This window comes from Danio aesculapii, chromosome 11 (genome assembly GCF_903798145.1).
Source record: "Danio aesculapii chromosome 11, fDanAes4.1, whole genome shotgun sequence".
Classification (NCBI taxonomy): domain Eukaryota; kingdom Metazoa; phylum Chordata; class Actinopteri; order Cypriniformes; family Danionidae; genus Danio; species Danio aesculapii.
This window is the reverse complement of record NC_079445.1, coordinates 9,370,024-9,391,832: the sequence shown is the minus strand read 5'-3', so window position 1 is coordinate 9,391,832 and position 21,809 is coordinate 9,370,024. Positions and strand designations below refer to the sequence as shown.

The window sequence follows — 21,809 nt, the reverse complement described above, 5'->3', positions numbered from 1 at the left end:
CGTTTTAACAAAATCATGTTTCTGTAGTTTACGCAAAGATTATAGGTTTGTGCTGCCACAATTCTAAGAATTCGATCCAGTGCCTTGAAAATATTGATATTTGGAACAATTTTCAATGCTATTATAACCTCTTTAACTTGCACTTTGAGAAAAAGACCAATTTCATAGGTTAAATTGTGTTCCTGACACCACTCTAAGATATATAATTGAAGTAAATCTGGTGTTGTTTGTTGTTGCGATCGTCTCTCAGTCCACATCACGTTCAGGGAAGCCAAACAAGTTGATTATAACAATAATCACAATATTTTCACTGACCCATCTAGTGAAAAAAAGAATATAATAAAAATGGTTGTTGTTTTCATTTCATTGAGTTGAAAAGTATATGTGTGTATATATATATATATATATATATATATATATATATATATATATATATATATATATATATATATATATATATATATATATATATAGTATATATGAAATTACATTTCTCAATCCCAATTTACAACCATTAACACAAATAAATACAACAAAACAATTTTTTTTATAAAAACATGAATAACAGTGATTTTTCATAGTGTTTTGGTGTTTGTTTTTCTTTGTTCATCTTTATATATAATTAAATATGTATATATTTTTTTTACATATTACATTTATTAGAGTGTTTGCATAGCAGTGTATTTTAACATAATTTGACATTTATCTGTTCAAGTTAGTGCAGAAGTACAAAAAAATACACATATAACAACAGATTTACCTGCATATTTCTGTTGAATTCTTGTACTTAAATATTGAAATTGGCCAGACCTAACAATTTGAGTAGAGTTCAAAATATTGGCTCAGTATGAAGAGAGAAATGGTATCATAAATCTCAGAAACGAGACATTGTATCTTTTCAAATATTTCAGTATTGATATATATAAAAATCTTTTGTCAACACTATAAACAGTAGCGCCATCAGAAACTTGCACTTTCATTAATTCGCATTTTCAAGCCCCAAAATGCTGTTCTTATGTCAATTAATGGCTAAGACACATAAAAACTTTTCAATGAGACTATAAACACCCTCCTCAGGGTTTTTATTTACTTTTTATCAGTACAAACAAGGCCCTGTCCACACGAACATGGTTAATTTCAACAGCAACATTTTCAAAAAACCGAACTTTTTTTCTACGTGGTTTCGCTGTTTGTCCATTCGAAAATGCAGTTACTGAAACCGAAACTTTCTTTGTATGTAGATTTTTCACAACTCTGGGCACAGTGTGGTCATGTGGACACTACAACTGGAGTTTTCGCCTCATGATGACAACATGAGCTGTTTTTTTTGTTTTTCCTTTCTGATTGGCCATCATGGTTGGGTTCACACCAAATGTTGAAGGTAAAACTGAGACAAAATTCTGCACAATCGCAGCAAATGCACTGCATATTTTGTGTCGTTCGTCCGTGGCATCCGTCTCTGCTCTCCCGTTTGCATTGACTTGTATACAATTTAGTCATGCAAATACTTAATCCCCCTTTGGTGTGAACCCAGTATAAAAGTGTCATTATTGCCTCCTGTTGGTTCGGCGTACCCCTAATATGCATCACAGAGCGTTTTTGCATTTTCTTTCGGACGGATTAAAAAAAAAAAAAAAAAGAAACTGGGGAAAACCCCATTTATAAAAATACCCGTGTACATGTGGACTTGGCCTAAGTAAATATTCTTGAAAATATGTTTTGTGTCCCACACAAGACAGTGAATAATTATGACAGAATTAACATTTTTCCTGAACTATTACTTTAACAGATACACTGTAACAATCAACATGTGACTTTGGCTTTGAAGAACTTCACAAGTGTTTGTTAAAGAGCCATGAATGACAGCAATCACTTCTGTTTGAAGTAGTGTGTTCAAAGCATACTACTTTTAATTTCCATGATTACATTCAAGCCAACTGTTCGGGACATACAGTATTCCAACACAGTGGTGTCTTCTTGGAAAGGGCTCTCTGCAATCCGGTGGCCTAAAAGTGTAATCAACACCCCACGACATGACCACAGATTCTGACGCTTGAGTTTCAAAATCGGACTTGACCCAGTCTGGTAGCATGAAGTTCCAAATACGAACACTAGGGGCTCTATTGACCCTCAAGAAGTTTTCATTCACAAAAATAAAAATACTCCATCCTTGTCAGCACAACCCGGACAGATGAACAAAGCAGGAGGAAGACAACATAACAGCCAAAACACTTTGTTGAGTAGAAGACAGGTCCAAATTCGCATATCAAACCCCATCTTGGATGCCGCCGTTAAACTTCCGGGTGCAGACCTGGGAATGAGAAGCTCCTCTTAAGGAGTAAAGCCCCATCCTGCAAGGAACAGAGCAATTAGATGTTTCTCAACAAGCATCAGTCTCTCTGGCTTGAAGTATCCATCTGCACACCGTCAGTCTCACCTTTTAATGCGGCTGATCTGCTCGCACAGGAAGGACAGGTATTGAGTGAGCTTCACCATTGCGATGATAAGCGTTCCCCCGACAAGGGTGCATGTGGGCCAAAGGAGCGAGCTAATGATCGCCCCACGGCCATAGAGACGTGTCAGGAGTACGCCGTCCTGCTGCTCAGAGGGGTCGTAGTAACACAGAATCTGCTGGTGCATCTTGAGCCGCTCCGAGATGTTCTTCACTATGGTGTGCATCAGTGTTTGCTCCTTTCGGCACTTTGGGATGTAAAAACACTGCAGAGAAAGAAGTAAATACACTGTAAAAATTCTTGCTGCCTTATTTTTTAGTTGAATAAGATGAACTTTTAATCTCATTGACTAATAATCTCAATTTACATCAATCAAACAGACTAAAAATATTAAGTTAAACTTTGTATAACTTAAATTTAGTTGAAGCTTGATTAGCTTAAAATAAGTTAACGGAACATGAAAATATTTGTTGTCTTGACTTTTTGTCATTAGATTTTTTACATGGTATATTTACGTTGTGTTATTCTTAGCCCAGGCTTATTAAAATGTGTGCCTCAGCCTACTTTGTTTTTTGCGAAACGTAAAATACATTGCAATGGGTAAGTTTTATTGCACTTTTCAGATGACAAATCCACTAGAGGGTGCTGTTTGCAGTTTTGCAAATCTGAAATACAATACACGTTGTTGTACATTTCAGATATACACCCTTTTTGTACATGTTTATGAGAAGGGATTGTTTGTTGCATAGATCACCTAGCAAAGCAATGATCTAAGCCCAACCAATATTGTTTACAATAGCAAACTTAAGAGAAAATTGCACTGCGACCATGCAGTTTTACCATGATGTTGCATTGCTTTTATCTCTTTTGTGAAACTACGTCAAATATATGTTTAAATATGAGCCTGTGTTGGTTATTCTGCATGGAGCTCATTTGTCATCCTAAAAATAGCATTCTGAAATATCATCTTGGGGACATTTTGAGAATTGGTCATTTTTGGTAATTACATTAATTAAAAGTACATTAACAAATGATTAGCGTGACACAGGTGGCTTAGTGGTTAGCACTGTCACCTCACACCAAGGAGGTCACTGGTTCAAGTCCCATCTTGGCTATTTGACATTTATGTGTGACGTTTGCATGTTCTCCCTGTGTTGGCGTAGGTTACCTCCGAGTGCTCTGGTTTCCACACAGTCCAAAGACATTCGGTATAGGTGAATTTGATTAACTAAATTGGCCGTAGGGTATGTGTTTGTATGAATGTTTCCAATTTTTTACAAATATTTTTTTACTAGAGAGGTGGGAATAAAGTTAAACATATTTAAGTGATACAGTAGATTTCTTGCTATAAAACCTTTGAAAGTGCAGCCTTTATTTGCCTTAATTAGACATTTAAAAAAATTATCATGAATGCTCTACTGTTTTGGAGTATATACAAACCTTGCATTATTATACATAAAAGAGATAACAGTATATTTACTTTTAAGCTTAAAATTTCAATTTTTTCCTGATAGAGTGATTTATAAAATTTATTTATGTGGTTACTCATAAAGATGACTTTTGTTTTGTAACATAATAATGTCAAAACTAATCGATGTGTTCCCCATGTAGAAACTAGATTTTTATAGTAATGAAATTACAATTGTATTTTTTATAGCATCATGTCACAGAAGCCCACACATCATTATTTATTGGTAATGTGACATATCCCTGTAACGCCACACCAGCAGAGGGAGCCCTCGCTCGACTACTGACTCAGCTCCGCTCCCTCTGCAGTCACTTCCTGTTTGTGTAGTATTTCAGTGAGAGCTAAGGCCATGCTTCTTGGCGAAGTATTGCCAGTCTACCTGCACTACCAAGCGTTTTCCAAGAGACTTTAATGACTGCCTGCCTGTGTATGACCCTGCCTGCCTTGATCAAGTACGTTATCTGTCTTTGCCCTCTTGCTCTGTTTCGGACTGTTTGTTGTTCTACTGAACCTCTGCCTGCACTCTCACTACGTCGTCTGGATTTGCCCCTGTGTTTGTTGACTGGATTGGACTGCTTATGTGTTGCCGACTTTCCGCCTGTTTACTCACTGATGTCTCTGCCTAAACTCTTTAATAAAACTTCTGCATATGGATTCTAACACAGCCTCAGCCTCCACATTACAATCCCTATAGGTAATGCATATGTTTAGGTGTGGTGTACCTCAGGATTGGCCTCATGCGCCTCCTCGTTGTATGAGAGCCGCTGAACTTTACCAGTAGAGTCCAGACTGACATACACTTGAAGACAGGGATACCTTGAGCTCCTCCGGCACTCTGAACCACAGCTGTAGCTACAGTTAATCTCAGTGACTACACTGGAGTTCAACACTGTGCAGTTTGACTCCTCTGTCCAAACACTGAAAGAAAAGAAACAAAGATGTAGAAACGGTTTATTATGACAATAAAATTATTTATTGTAAAGGATGAAACCTGAATTAACTGAAAATATGCAACATTCAAAAATGACTTTTACTGCTCGTTCAAATTACTTATTTCAAATAAGTTGAAACAACACAATTCGTTTTTTTTTTTTTTTTTTACTTGTTTTATGTTCAAGCCACTTACATTTTTAAAAAAACAATTAAGTTAGCTTAATCAATTTGTGTTGGGACAACATGAAGGGATTGTGTGGAAGCCATCAGTTTTTACAGTGAATACTGAGTTCCTCTAAGTGGGCTTGACAAACCACCTGTAGAAAACACACTTTTTCATCTCTGTATGCACTGGACACTTATCTCTTATCTCTAGAAAAACGTGCATTTCTGAGTGTGCTTCACATAAAACCAGGTGGGTTTGATAAACCATCTGTAGAAGCACTTCTCTCTCTATATGCACCGAACACTTTTCCTAAACTCCATCTCATAAGGATTCAATAAAGTAAATGTTTCCTTGTGAGTGTACAAAAAGTCATGTTGCACTACTTACTTTTTCAACCTTAAATACCTTCTTTGCACATTATTGTGCAACATTGTTTCTGTTTTATGTAAAAGTACTCGTATAGTCTGTAGGCTATGTGTTAAGTTAACTATTTGTAGTATAGTTAGATTACCACTCCAGTATATTGGTTATGTATAGGTTTGGAAATTGTTCTTATGTCTAGTGTTGAGTTTATATTTATGATTATATTTATTTATGCAGCACCATGGTCCTGCGAAACACAACAATAAAAAAGAACAATACAGCTCATTTTGACTTGACTAAGCAGGTTGTTGTAATAAAATCCTATTACATTGATTTTTGGAAGTTATTTGGTAGTTGACAATTTCAGTCAGTGGCACAAAAAAGCATGTTCAGTTTTCTCTGAAACAGATAAATGTAGAGATATTTTTATAATAATAATTAATGCTCAATTCATGGCAGTTCGGAAATTAAATGACCAATGAGTGGTGCTAAAAAATTAATTAAAAATTGCTAAAAGTCTTTTAAAAAATAACCAATGTGCAGTAAAAAATTGACCACTAAAGTTGTTTAATTAAAAATACATATGAACAGTTTAGATGCAAAAAAACTCTAAACGCCATATGAAATGATCTCCTAAAAGAATTGGTCTCAGTGCTTCTTGTTTATGTTCAGTTATTTCTCTTTAAAAGCAATGAAAATAACTTATTCATCACTAAAAATGGAAAATTAGAGCCTACAGACAGGAGTCAGATAAAAATGCTAATTTTATAAGAAAATATCAAACAGCATTTAGAGGTTTTTGGATCTAAACTGTTTAAATGAAGAATTCCAAGTTTTAATTAGAAATGTAAATTGCTGTCTGTTAATTTCAACTTAAAACTGCAACATACTTTATACAATAGTTATGTTTTAGATTGTTTGTAGAAGTTTATTATTATTATTTTTTCAATGAATCTGGGGTGCGTTTTCAAAAACCATTGTTAGCCAACTAAGGTCGCGAGTTCCGTCGTTACAAAGTTTGTTGATTTGATGTTTCCCAAATCCATCATTCCAACTAACATTCACAAACTTGTACATGTGCAACGTTATCTCTAGAGCTGTAATTAGATGCAAAGTTCTTGATTGTGTTCTATTCCCAGTTATCCCCCCATGCCTTATTCATTTAGAACGTTCCAACATTGAAACTTGAAAAGATTTTTAAAAAAAGCATTAAGGTCATCTCTCCTATGCTAATTTCCTTAAAGTATGTTTTACAGTTCAGTTTTAGCGATCTTCATATTGACAATTGCGCTCCCTTCGCAGTGCGAAATAAAATAAAAACATTTATGCCATTTTGAACGCAGCCGTGAGTCATGACGAAAGCTATAATAATACCTATATAAATTAAAATCATTAACGTGATGATTTATAAATGAGATTAGAATATGTGTTCGCTTTTTGTAAGTGGTTTTATCTTTTAGAATAGACAATGGAATATTCTCAATAATATTTGTAAAGGAAACATAGGCCCTATATGTGCCATTTACATATTTAAATACATATTTCAATAATATGGAAAATGAGGGCATGTTTTTACCAAAACTAAAATTGGATTTTTTTAGAAAAATGTGTGTGTCTGTAAAACAATATAATTTGCTCAAAAAATTATGGTTTTTTTCTCTAAAGAAGTTGTTACTCCACACTATTTAGAGCATCATTATGGATGTTTTATGCTATAACTAACGTTCAAATGATGGATGTGTGACAAAAAAATCATGGTTTTGGGAAACACATCACTACATCATTCTTTTACCAACTGATACATCATTCTATGATAGTTCAGCTGCAAGTTATGTAAGTTATGTCGTTGTTTGGGAAACACACTCCTGGATTGGGAGCTAAAATCACCATGAAATTAGAAATGCGATATCTTGTTTTTGTTACCCATTTTTAAATTTGTGGATCCATTTTCACGAAAAACAAAAAAAAAAAATGTTTACAGCCATGTGAACTTCTTTTCAGATTTAGTTTGATTAAATTATTTCTATGGATTTTATTTCTTACTTTTCTTGAGTAAAATATGTCACTTGCTTAGATTATAATGAATAAAAAAGGAACAGAAAGGCTACTAAAATGGTCAAGAAAAGTCTAGATTTTTGCTTTTATACATTCAAACCCACATGACTTATTAAGGCTCACCATTGCATCAAGATCTGTAATCGAAGCTGCTTTTATTTTTAGCTGTAATGATGACACACCTAAGCATAATATTTGTGCATCAGGGTCACCCTCCATGTGTGCTAAGGTACATATTGGTGATTTGGCCCTCTGTTGTGACTGTGGTCGATTGCATGTTGTCTTTGTGCCAGGCCTGTTGTCTCCTTATGAATAACAGGCCCTCATGTTCTTTGGCTATTCTGAAGGCTCAGCTGCCTCTTTAATTGCCTTTGACTGCAGTGTTTGCCAGCGCTTATCTGTGTGCATCTCTAGTGGGTCAGTGCTGTTTAAAAGGACTCTATCAAACCCATTTTCTGCTTCAGCGTAATGTTAAACATTCTGAGTGTTACAGTGAAAGAGGGATGGGATGGTAAGTGTGCAGCACCGACTTATAACATTGAGAGACAACTTTTCATAACCTGCTGTATGAATTATGATGAAAAATCTGAATGAAACATGACTGTTTTGACATATTTCCATAGCAATACCAGCATTTAAGAAGCTTCAGATTGTTTTCTCTTATTATTTTTTTAATGTACGTACATTTTCAAAGGCTGTACTGCTTTTTCATAGGGAGATGCTGTTAATTTAACATCCTTATCTCGTCTTATTTGTTTTCCTTTTGTAATGCAGGACTTTTTTTTTGAGCAAACTGCAGTACAAAAAAGTTATATGTTATAACGTTTTGATAGTATAGCTATAGTTATGCTAATGTGTTTTTGTAACACGGGGGTGACACAGACAACTTAAGTTAGGATCCATGTGCAGGTTTATTCGAAGTCAGGGAAGCAATGGTCAACACAGATGCAAACAGATGTATAAAGGCAGTCCAGAATCGTAGTATAAACACAGGCGAGAGGTCAGAAGGCAGGCGGCTAACAGGGACAAAAGTATAAACGAGACTAGGGTCAAAACACAGGAAAACAAGACTAGGAGAAACGCGTTGTATTGTCACTTTGCAGAAAACAAGACTCGGCCATGTGAATGAGTGTGTGCGCTGATTAAATGGTGTTTGTAATCAGTCTTTGACGATCCTCAGGTGGTGCGAGTGTAATCAGTAGAGACTTGGAGCAGGTGTGAGTGTGTGTGTGGCATGACTAAATATGTAGTCCATTTACTAGCAGATTTGTAGTCCTTATGTGCAAACCAGCAATCTAGGGAGTTATGATCGCTGGTGACCGTGACAGCTTTAAACTTAGTCACGTTAAAGTAAAGAATGTTTTTGTACTTCAATTCATTTTTTAAACTGTAATAATAGGGATTACAGTTATATAAAATACATAATATAAATCTAACAACATTTTAACATGATAGATTTATAGAACTTCTAATAATACGCTCACTAAAATAAATACGTATTAACAGAATTGTCACATTATGTAAGTGACTGCAGAAATTAAAGTACTATTACTTGAAACTGATGTTAAAGTAGACAGTCTTAACAATATACATGGTTTGGTCTTTGTTTATTAATTTTTTTTCTTCACAGGGTAGCAAACACATCTACATCCATTATTAGTCCACAGAAGAAAGCTGGATACCAGTGCCCTAGAGATTATAGACCATTTCAATGTGATTTCATAATTGATTCAATTATGACTTAACATTAAAACAGCTACTGTAACAGTATTTATTAGTATGTGCCCCTTTTTGGAAGCTATTAAATTAAAAATGTAAAACTGGACATATGTTAGAACCATTGCACATACACACACACACACACACACACATATATATATATATATATATATATATATATATATATATATATATATATATATATATATATATATATATATATATAAATAAAAGCAGCAATCACAGACATTCGCTTTCCATTTGGATTCAATTTCTCAAAGGACCCATGAGTTTCCTGAAAATTGTAAGTCATTTGCTCTGGAATTTTTACAGAGGTCATGTGAGAAAAAGACAGACATGCAGATTCGGACAGGATTAATATCACAATGTATATCTGTGAAACAGAAACTAACGTCCTTTGTCCTCCTAACGTATTCCCGTTCGAATAGGGCTGTAGAGCACATTTCAGTTAAACGTTCTCATCTTGAGAAGACGTGGCTTGTCATACAGATCACCTAGACCAGCAAACCACTGACTTAGCTTCTCTAAACCCAAAATGTTTTAAAAGTACCACTAAGTTTTTTTTCCATGATTTTACATTGTCTCTTATGGAACCAGGCTTTACCAGACTCAAACACATGTGCTTTGAATTACAAGTACAACACTGTAAAAACGTGAACTACTAAGAAAACTGACCATGCCAGAAAAGTTGTCCGCGTTAGATGAGGTAAACACATATGATTACAAATTATAAACACTGTAAAGTAGTTTTTTATGGTATTTATTTTGTGTAGAGTAAAACACTGCAAGAAAATAGTCTCTTTTTATTGATAATACATCCATTTAAATATCAATAGTGTGAAGAAAAAAAAGCAAAGTTATTGTCGTTATACCCCGTTTTATTTATTTACCTAGAAACGGCTGTAGTCAAGTGTACACTACCTGACAAAAGTCTTGTTGCCCATCCAAGTTTTAGGAACAACAAATAATAACTTGACTTCTAGTTGATCATTTGGTATCAGAAGAGGCTTATATGAAAGGCAAAGGCCTCAAGATTACACTTATTTGACCAAAATAAAATATCATGCCATGATTTTTACGGTCTGACTTTGCTTAGACGAAAGTCTTGTCACTTAACAGAAATAATGTACAGTATAAAATATAACGTCATGGTGCAGTGGAAAAATAATTAATATTGTGTATGACTCCGATGAGCTTGGAGGACTGCATCCATACATCTCTGCAATGACTCAAATAACTTATTAATAAAGTCACCTAGAATAGCAAAGAAAGCGTTCTTGCTGGACTCCCAGAGTTCATTAAGAGTCTTTGGATTCATCTTCAATGCCTCCTCCTTCATCTTACCCCAGACATGCTCAATAATGTTCATATCTGGTGACTGGTCTGGCCAGTAGGCCTTCTGCAGTATTTGAGAGGCAGTTCAACAGATGATTTATTGGAAAAATCTACCTTCTGCCACTTTTCCAAATGATCAACTAGAACTCAAGATATTATTTGTTGCTCTTACAACAGGGATCAACGGCAAGACTTTTGTCAGGTAGTGTATGTTTAAGTACATTTTTGTGGTTTCACAAAATTGTAGGCTGAATCATGAGTCATATTTACCTAGGGTTTTAGTGTATTTTTATGCATTTCTCTACATGAGTGGGTATCGGCCATCCTTACCTGTCTGAGTAAGAACGCACCATTGTGATGCCCAACACAAAGTACATCATGGCAGAGCATAGGATCATGCTGAGACCTAAGAGAATGGCTCTGTCCTCTCCAGCCTTCAGCGCCGTCACCGTCCTCCTCTTTTCCAAAATATCATACTCTCGAATCTTCTGATAAATCGTCCTGCTTGAGGGAGACAACAGTCGGAAGATGCACAAAGAAACAGAAAAGCATCATGGATTAATAAAGACATGGTGCGTCCATGACCTGATATAATAAAATAGTATATTATAATATTTTCAACAGTCTTTATGATTAAAAAAAAAAGTTTGGGTTCTAGGGTGAATGGTTTATAAACTCACACTAATGACACTCTGCTACTGTCTTATTGCATATGCATAGTAAGCAAATATTTAGCTCATGGTTCTTTAATCATATTTGAACAGCAGGTCGAATTGCTTTTGAAGATTATGCATGGGTGTGAAGGCAAGCTGTCTAACCTGTCTATCTTTATCAGTGACCTTTTGATAATTACCTTGAGTGTAGTCAAAAGCATTACAAAATCTCAGCCCACTTTCTGTAAATAGCTTACGTCAGAATCTAGTTTGTTCATTGAAACCTATGCTAATGCATACCTCAGTGTTAAACAATAATTATAATGGCTGAAACTACTACTAATAGTGGGTAATTCTCTATAAAGAATTACCCACGCTCTGATATTGATTCATATCAATGTAAATTTTTTTTAATTATTTGTTTTTAATTGACGTGTACTTTAAATTTAAACACATGTATAGTGTTATTACACTGATATATTGTAGTATCACTGGTAAATCTCAAAGTTAATATCTATTTTTCTGTAGATTGTACTGTTTCAGTAGCATTTAAACTGATTGTTTAATACTTTTTAATTTTTGGTTAACCTTAGATTGAACATCATTCATCTACACTGTAAAAATGCAAGTGCATTGTAAATTTTACAGTATTACTGGCAACCAAAATTGCCAATAATACTGTAAATGTTACAGCATTTTTTGTGTATTTATCACACATACATTACTTATCACATTTGTATTGCTTCACTTGAAGCATATTTGGTATTTTAGCTTTCATTTTTAAATACAGCATATATAGATTTTTTTATATTAACCTTGATTTATATAATAAGTTATCACTTATCCATAATGACAGACACCTAATAGTTGACTAGTTATTTACTAACATTTAAATAGTTAAATACTAACATTTAGTTTAAAGTGCAATTTAAAGCCTTAACTATTATTTATGTTAATCAGGCAAGTTTGTTCTCTAATTAAATCAAATGATAATAAAAATCTATTATTCCAGCCAAACTAAAGTAATAAGTTTTTTTTTTCAAATAAAAATTACATAAAAATAAAGAATACATTTTGCCTTCACCTATATACAGTGCATCCGGAAAGTATTCATACATATCGCTTCACTTTTTCCAAAAAATTTTTAAGTACAGTCTTATTCCAAAATGGATTAAATTCAATTATTTCCTCAACATTCAACACACAATACCCCATAATGTGAAAAAAGATTTTTTGAAATTGTTGCAAATTTATAAAAAAAATAAAAAACCTGAAAAATCACATGTACATAAGTATTTACAGTCTTTGTCGTGGAGCTCTAAATTGAGCTTAGATACATTCTGTTTCCACTGATCATTCTTGAGGTGTTTCAGCAGCTAAATTGGAGTTCACCTGTGGTAAATTCAGTTGATTGGACATGATTTGAAAAGGCATACACCTGTCTATATAAGGTCCCAGGGTTGACAGTGCATGTCAAAGCAGAAACAAAGGCATGAAGACAAAGGAATTGTCTGTAGACCTCCGAGACAGGATTGTCTCGAGGCACAAGGCTGGAGAAGATTACAGAAAAATTTCTGCTGATCTGAAAGTTTCAATGAGCACAGTGGCCTCCATCATCCATACTGTAAGTGGAAGATGTTTGGAACCACCAGGACTCTTCCTAGAGCTGGCCGGCCATCTTAGCTGAGTGATCGGGGGAGAAGGGCCTTAGTCAGGGAGGTGATCAATAACCCAATGGTCACTCTGTCTGAGCTCCAGCATTCTTCTGTGGAGAGAGGAGAACCTTACAAAAGGACAACCATCTGTGCAGCAATCCACCAATCAGGCCTGTATGGTAGAGTGGCCAGACGGAAGCCACTCCCCGCCTGGAATTTGCCAAAAAGCATTTGAAGGACTCTTAGACCATAAGAAACTAAATTCTCTGGTCTGATGAGACTAAAATTGAACTCTTTGGAGTGAATGCCAGGCATTACGTTTGGAGAAAACCAGGCACCGCTCATCACCAGGCTAATACCATCCTTACAGTGAAGCATGGTGTTGGCAGCATCATGCTGTGGGGATGTTTTTTTGCAGCAGGAACTGGAAGACTAGTCAGGATAGAGGAAAAGATGAATCCAGCAATGTACAGAGACATCCTGAATAAAAACCTGCTTCAGAGTGCTCTTGACCTCATACTGTGGCGACAGGACAGCAGGACAATGACCCAAAGCACACCCCCAACATATTAATAGAGTGGCTTAACAACAACTCGGTGAATGTCCTTGAGTGGCCCAGCCAGAGCCCAGACCTAAATCCTATTGAACATCTCTGGAGAGATCTGAAAATGGCTGTACACTGTCGCTTCCCATCCAACCTGATAGAGCTTGAGAGGTACTGCAAAGAGGAATGGGCAAAAATTCCCAAAGACAGGTGTGAAAAGCTTGTGGCATCATATTCAAAAAGACTTGAGGCTGTACAGTAATTGCTGCCAAAGGTGCATAAACAAAGTATTGAGCAAAGGCTGTGAATACTTATGTACATGTGATTTTTCAGGTTTTTATTTTGAATAAAAATTGATATATTTTTTTATTATATATATATATATATATATATATATATATATATATATATATATATATATATATATATATATATATATATATATATAGTTGAAGTCAGAAATATTATTATTATTATTATTTTATTCCCCGATTTCTGTATAACGGAGAGAAAAATTTTTCAACACATTTCTAAACATAACAAATTTATTAACTCATCTCCAATAACGGATTTTTTTTAATCTTTGCCATGATGACAGTAAATAATATTTTTCAAGACACTTCTATACAGCTTAAAGTGACATTTAAATGCATAACTAGGTTAATTTGGTTAACTAGGCAGGATAGGGTAATAAGCAGGTTATTGTATAACAGTAGTTTATTCTGTAGACTATCGAAAAATGAATATAGCTTAAAGGGGCTAATAATTTTGACCTTAAAATGGCTTTTAAAAAACTAAAAACTGCTTTTATTCTAGCCGAAATAAAACAAATAAGACTTTCTCCAGAGGAAAAAAATATTATGAGACATACTGTGAAAATTGTCTTGCTCTGTTAAACATCATTTGGGAAATATTTAAAAAAAGAAAAGGAAAAAAAAATCAAAGGGGGGCTAATAATTCTGACTTCAACTGTATATATAAAACGCCTCCTCAAAGGCCATAGACAATAAAGTTTAACATGAATCTGTCACAGCTAGGTGATTTAGTTATTTCATTCAGTCATTTTACCTTACCTTCTCTCACTTCCTGATCCTTGAGCTGCTTTGCTTCCAGCCCACAGAAACATTATCCCAGTTCTTCTACAGTGTACGTCTCTCTCTAAAACACTTGCAAAACACTGCTTGTGCTGCGACCTGATGCCAAAAACACACTCTTAGTCCACCATGTGCTTCCCTCCACACACACACACACACACACCCTTCAACACACTTTTTACAATACAAAAAGATGAATGTCTTTCTTTATAACAGCACACCGTCATCAATGAGTTCACATCGTAGATCACAGTATCAAACAAACAACTCCATTGTTGCTGATAAACAGAGTAAATCCAGAGAATCCATCAAACAGAGAAAAAAAAATAAAGTTTCTGTAATCCTCAGTAGCGAAGCAAGTCCGTCTCACGTGGTAAATACAACTCACACAAGGCACTGAACTGAGCATCTGCTTCTTCATTTCCTGCCTGTTGGTTTGTTATTGACTATTCATAGGCTGGCAAGTGGCAGGCTGGAAAATAATAATGAGAGTAGTGAGCGACCATTCACAGCATTGATCCTTTTCTTTAGTCCTGGTGGAGAGGGAGAGAGAGAGAGGGGGGGGAGGCATTCACAGCCTCCTCCTCCTCTTCCTGAACCCTGTTGTTGATTGGTGTTGATGGAGAGTTCTGGAGAATGAAGGTGACACAGGTGTTTTTGGCCACACGCTTGCGACTGAATGACTGCTCACTCACTCATGCCATCAAATGCTGTCTAGTTCTGGCTGACGCATGTCGGTAAAATGGGGCGAGATCAACAGCATGTGCTTTTTGTGTGAGTCTATAGAGCATTTGACTGGAAACATCAATGTGAATTGAAGAACTGAGCTTGAGTTACTGTATATGAAGAGTTGAATATTTCAATGATAACTTTGCAATGCTATCTCGTTTTGATCCAACATTTAGCATTTTGATTTAGTAAGATTTCTTTAATTATTATTTGGAACAGTTTAGTATGATTTGCTCATGTCTCAGCAAGGGATACTGTAGGTAAAGGATTGTGGTTTGGGCCACATCTTTTTTATTAATGACACATATTAGTATGAAGTCAATTTGAATTCATGGGAATTAGCCACTTTTTAGCCAATAGTTATGTTTTAAATGTATTCATTTAAAATATTTCCACATTTCTCAGTATCATGTAAGCATCTATAATGCCCCACTTTATTTTGAAAAGTCTCTACTTCAGAGGTCGCCACAGCAGAATGAACTGCCAACTATTTCAGCATATGTTTTATGCAGCAAATGCCCTTCCAGCTGCAACGCAGTACTGTCACTCTCATTCACACATACTCTCACACACTCTCAGACAATTTAGTTTATCCAATTCCTCTATAGTGTATGTCTTTGGACTGTAGAGGAAACCGGAGCATCCGGAGGAAACCCACACCAACACGGAGAGAACATGCAAACTCCTCAAAGAAATGCCAACTGACCCAGCTGGGACTCGAACCAGCAACTTTCTTGTTGTGAGGCAATAGTGCTAACCACTGAGCCAACATGCTGCCCTGCAATTGCATTTTTAAAGACAAAGAAGCCACTTTTTGTTGTACCGTTTTTTTATGTACTTACATTTAAATTAATAGTTTGTTACAATGCACTCGATACTTGTTTTGACATTCTTACATTCATACTTATATTCTTAAAATTATCAGCATATATTTACATCTGTAATTAATGTTTGTATTTACATGTATTATTTACATGTTTGTATTCATACTTATATTCTTAAAATTATCAGCATACATCTGTAATTAATGTTTGTATTTACATGTATTGACCCATAATTTTAACACTTACATAATCAGCCCATGTTTAACCCGGTTGACCCATTCCTTACACCTTAACCCACTTTTAAACCAACCCAAACCACCCAGCTTGTCCCTAGCCTTATCAATTTTCAACCTTAGTAGCACCATACATGTTGTTCAGAACAATTTTGCATTGTACATATTTTTTTGTGCAAGTACCTAGTAGTTAAGGCCACCTAATAAAAAGTAGAATATCAGTAGAACTGTTGTCTTCATCTACTAAAGTGATTTTATATACATACAAAGCATAAAAAACATTTTAAATCCAAGTAAACTATCAAATTATGAATGTTTTAAATAAAGCTTATTGAAAAATGTCAAATTATCGGGGAAATAATATTCAGCAGCTACAAATAAATTACAAAAAAAACATACTTTTGTTGCCTGAACTAATTAATATATATATATAAGAATAAGTGATCTTACAAAGTTTATATACACTCAAAAAATTATCACTGCTGTTTGTTCAAACTACCTGTTTAAAATGAGCTGAAACAACACAATTCTTGTAATGTCTTTGGCCAATTTATTTGTTTTATGTTCAGTCCACTTAAATTTGTAAACCATTAAGTTAACTTACAGTAAGTGTTTTGTGCTGGGACAGCATGAAATAATTGTGTAGGTCCAACTACCTGATTAGCGGATTAATTAATTAATTATTAAATATGTCTTGCTGACAAGTTGGTAATGCCTACTGTAGCAATATGACGGATAATACGACGGAAAATGGTGTACAATTACAATTAATTTGTGTTTTGGAGCTGCCCTGTGATCCGTAAATAGTCATTTAATATGTCATCGGATGATTCTTGTTCTAAATATGTCTGACAATATTATTTTGGTCCATAAACTAGGAATTTTAGTATGACCATTTATGAACAAACACGTCTGTAATGATTATAATTTTTTAGCACTCACTAGACATTTCACTTTGAAACTGCTCTGAAACTTGGAAGATGTAATGTAACTGAATGGTCACACTTTACAATAAGTTTTTATTAGTTAATGTATTTAGTAACATGAACCAAGTATGAACAATACTTGCACATCATTTATGAATCATAGTTCAATCTTTTCTAATGCATTATTACCAACAATGAACAACTGTATTTTCATGAACTAAAATCAACAAACATGAATAAATGCTGTAATAAGTGTATTGTTCATTGTTTGTTTATGTTAGTAAATATATGAACTAATATTACAACTTTATTGTAACGTGTTACCAAATAATTTTTTGGAACATGGAAATGTTTGTAAATATGCAGCCACTATTGTACATTTTGGTATTTTGTTACGTTGCTTAAGTGACTGAGCATTCTACAACCACAAAGGTGAACAGCAACGCTTTATCTAAAATGAAAGTCTGCAAAGCAACAGTGAGCAAATCTCCTCAGCAGTGGAGTGCAGTAAACGTTAGCGATAGGAATATGCTTCATATCATGTTTGTGCAAGTTTACTCTCTTGCCTGTGTTGAGTGCAGCGGCTGAGAGGGAGATGAACTAGATATGAAACTATATCAAACAGGAAGCACTGTCCCAAGAAAACCCATTGTCCCAACTGCACCAAATAAAATACCTGCCAAAAAAACCAAGGCAAAAAGGTACCAGGAGAACCACATTCAGTTTATGCTTAAAAAGCTTAGCATGTTCTGGAAGGTTTGTATTTGTCACATTTGTCACAACCACAAAATAGAATTTTCAACATTGCTACACTGTAAAAAATAAATCTATAAATATTACGGTAAAAAACAGCAGCTGTGGTTGCCAGTACTTTACCGTTAAAAATACGGTACAAAGTAAAAGTAAAACCGTAAAAGTAATTCCTCATTTTTATGGTAAACTACCGTATTTCATTAATTTATAGAGGTCATATGTCTGTATTTTGAATAACCAGCATCTACACATCTTTTGTTACAGTTAGACATGTTAACACAGCCATATGCAGGTGGTGATGAGAAAGTTACATAATGAACCAATGCTCATCACAAACAACTTTTCTTACAAGCAGAAAAATGTATCAGTATATAGAAGGTGCTCAGTGTCATTCACACAGCTACTAAACCCCAGTATAGTAACACGCATAAAATTAAAGTCATGAAATAAACGTTGTTTATCAACATTAGATGTAACATAAATCTCTAATGTAGATAACTGATGGGGAAACAACTAAAAAGATCCATAGTAACGTAAACAAAAAGCATAAAAAGTGATGTGCCATGCAGGAAATTCTGGGAAAGTCAATTTACGGTTATTCCCCGTATAAATCTTAAGGAAACATACCGTTAACCAGGTTACAGATTTTTACTGTAGTATTTTTACAGTTTTTTACCGTTGAAATCACTGCCATTTTCTACAGTGTATTTACTGGTACAAGTGGCTTGTTACCGGTCACCTTAGTTTGGGGAATAAAGCTTTGTACATGTGGCACAAAACACAGACATCTGGCATTCACCCAAAACAGCTGGAATGTTCATCCGATGAGGCTGTGCATGATGGGATTTACTAAACCCGTATTGTCACTGCAGTGATTTATGAGCCGTTGTTGGTACTTTACATTAGCTTGGTGGGAATAAAATAATTGTTAAAAATCTGCTGAAGTTTGAGAGTGAAATTTACTGATGTTTTTCAATTGCGTGACAATACTCAAATGTCTTTTCCAATAACAAGCTTTCTTCAGTAAATAGCAATGTAGCATAACAAAATGTTGCATTTGTTTTATTGCTATTTTTGTGCTATATGTGGAGGTTTACTCCTGAGCAAGCTAAGAAAATAATCAGATGCACTAATAATCGGTCATCATGCTGTTCAGAAAAGGATCAAATGATTCTGTAAAGTTCATGAACGGCTGAGATAACACAATATTTAAAGGTGCCATAGAACGCATAGATAAAATGTCTTACTAATTGACAGAGAAAAAATTGTAGAAATGGTTTTACAGTTACATTTCCAAACCTAGGAACTGGCCTTAATATGATCTGATTGGTTTTGACCAGGGTCAGCACGGTGACTCAGGGGTTAGCACTGTCACCTAACAGCAAGAAGGTCACTGGTTCGAGTCCCCGCTGAGTCAGTCGGTAATTCTGTATGGAGTTTGCATGTTCTCCCTGTGTTCACGTGGGTTTCCTCCGGGTGTTCCGGTTTCCCCCACCGTTCAAAGAAATGCACCATAAGAGTATTGACTAAACTAAATTGGCCATAATGTATGAATGAGTGTATGAGTGTTTATCAGCACTGGCTTGCAGCTGGAAGGGCACACACTGGGTAAAATATATGCTGAAATAGTTGGCAGTTAATTCCGCTTTGGTGACCCCCGATAAATAAGAATGAATGGTTTTGACCATATTATGAATGGGTCATGAATATATTTGAGCTCTGTTAGTATCTGATGCTCACAAAAATTGATGTGCTCTGCACAGCATGATGTACTCTGAAATACACATGTAATGGAGGCCAGCTAGTGAAGTGCTATGCAGGTAAACCTCACTCTGACCTCAAAAGGTGCTCTACCGACAGACACTAGAGGCCAGGGTCTTTAGCCTTCTTGTTAGAGTAACTGATCACATTCAAAGAATCACCAGTTTGATCCCAGCTCAGACCGGGTTGGGTGCAGTAGGAGCGGTGGGTTACATTTGGGGGCTTGTCTGGCATGGGAGTGAGGTTTAAGGGGGTGAGTGTAATGGAGGCCAGCTAGTGAAGTGCTATGCAGGTAACCTCACTCCTCTGACCTCTGAAAGTGCTCTAGCGACAGACGCTAGAGGCCATGGTCTTTAGCCATCTTGTTAGAGCAACCGACTCCCATGCAAAGTATCGCCAATTCGATCTTAGCTCAGACTGTATTGGGTGCAGAAGGACCGATGGGTTACACTTGGGGGCTCGTCTGGGATGGGAGTGAGGTTTAAGGGGGTGAGTGTAATGGAGGCCAGTTAGCGAAACTGCTCTAGTGATGCTAGAGGTCATGGTCTGTAGTCTCCTTGTTAGAGCAACTGACTCCAATGCAAAGAATCGCCGGTTTGATCCCAGCTCAGACCAGGTTGGCTACATTAGGACCAGTGGTTTACACACACATGCAAAAAAATATATTTTTTAAATTAGTTGATTACTTGATAAATGACAGTTTTTTTTTACTTGGAGTGTTAGTGAAGTTTATTTTAGCCAGAAGGAGTGATCTTTTTGCCACCAGAGTAACAAGTTTGCTTCGGAGTTTTGCTCTGGATGAAATATATAGGTTTCATTATGATCATAGTTGACAAAAGGAGCAGACAGGGATATATTTAGAGTTGTATTTTGTGGTTTTAATGCATATGAAAATGGCCACACTGTAAAAAAAAAATATTGTAAAAAAAAAGGCCAAATGACTGGCAGCTACGGCTGCCAAACAAAAACCATTATATTATGGTAAAATTTCTTTGTTGAAATAAAGTGCAAAAAATAATAAATCTACAGATATATTCATTAAAATGTTTACAGAAAAACACTGTTATTTTACAGACTTTTCCTAGATTATTACGATCAAATCCGTTTAAAAAAGTTACACACTAAGAGTTTTACAGAGAAACACTGTTATTTCACAGACTTTTCCTAGATTATTATGATCGAACACCATCAATAAAGTGACTGCACTAAAATTTCAAGAGAAAAAATGTTATTTAAAAGAATTTTATCTCTCAACCATTACAATTAAACACCTTTAATAAAATGCCAAGACATGCTCATGGTCGTAATTTAACAGTTTTATTTTGGATCAAAAACGTCTGGAAAAAACAACAAATGAGATACAACTGATTAAAATTCTCACAACTTTAAGATTACAGTTGTTGCATTTTATTGAATAGTATTTATATAAAACATGTAGAGGTTTAAGATATATGGAATAATTCAGTTACAAATCTTAAATGAAATGGAACTGTAATGTGAAGGGGATGCTGACAAAGGAGTGCAGATCCAAATGCAGGTTTATTACACAGAGATGGTCAGGCAAGCAACAGTCAACACAGGGGCAAACAGATGCATGCAGGGAATCCAGAGTCATGGTAAAATAACAGCCAAATGGTCAGTCCCGGCAGCAAACCACATAAACAATTAACAAACAAAGCAAGACAAAAGAAGAGAAACGCATCATAATGTTCACAGTAACAGTATAACAAGACTTAGCAATTGGTGCGTCCGTCTGTGCTGCTTTTAAAGTCCATGTAATCAGTTCATAACGATCCTCCGACTGTGTGTGTGCAATCAACGGAATCCGGAGCAGGTGCATGTGAGCTGAATTTATCTATTTTATTTATTGAACAGATTTGATCGTAATAATCTGGGAAAAGTCTGTAAAATAACAGTGTTTTTCTGTAAAGATTTTAATGAAAATATCTGTAGATTTATTATTTTTTGCACTTTATTTCAGCAAAGAAATTTTACCATAATTTTATGGTTTTTGTTTGGCAGCCATAGCTGCCAGTCATTTGACCTTTTTTTAAGATTTTTAATTTTTTTTACAGAGCAAATAATTACAAATTATTACTTTAATTTTACGTAATTTTAAATGTA

General features: G+C 35.2%; 1 protein-coding gene across 5 annotated transcripts in view; it reads right to left on the bottom strand.

Moving 5' to 3' along the window:
- Window positions 1-1,043: 1,043 nt before the first annotated feature.
- The window catches only part of si:ch211-247n2.1 (calcium-activated potassium channel subunit beta-2), a 56,857-nt gene continuing 36,091 nt past the window's right edge, over window positions 1,044-21,809 (bottom strand). For 2 of the 5 annotated variants that reach the window (XM_056468595.1, XM_056468596.1), the window contains exons 2-6: window positions 14,439-14,558; window positions 10,844-11,017; window positions 4,644-4,839; window positions 2,438-2,718; window positions 1,044-2,351 (exon numbers count right to left, since the gene is read on the bottom strand). In XM_056468595.1, coding sequence (XP_056324570.1) covers window positions 2,267-2,351; window positions 2,438-2,718; window positions 4,644-4,839; window positions 10,844-11,017; window positions 14,439-14,491 — 789 coding nt within the window. In that variant the 5' untranslated portion in view covers window positions 14,492-14,558 and the 3' untranslated portion in view covers window positions 1,044-2,266. Of the gene's footprint in view, window positions 2,352-2,433; window positions 2,719-4,643; window positions 4,840-10,843; window positions 11,018-14,438; window positions 14,559-21,809 lie in introns of those variants that run through there. The other 3 variants (XM_056468597.1, XM_056468598.1, XM_056468599.1) reach the window with 3 other exon arrangements.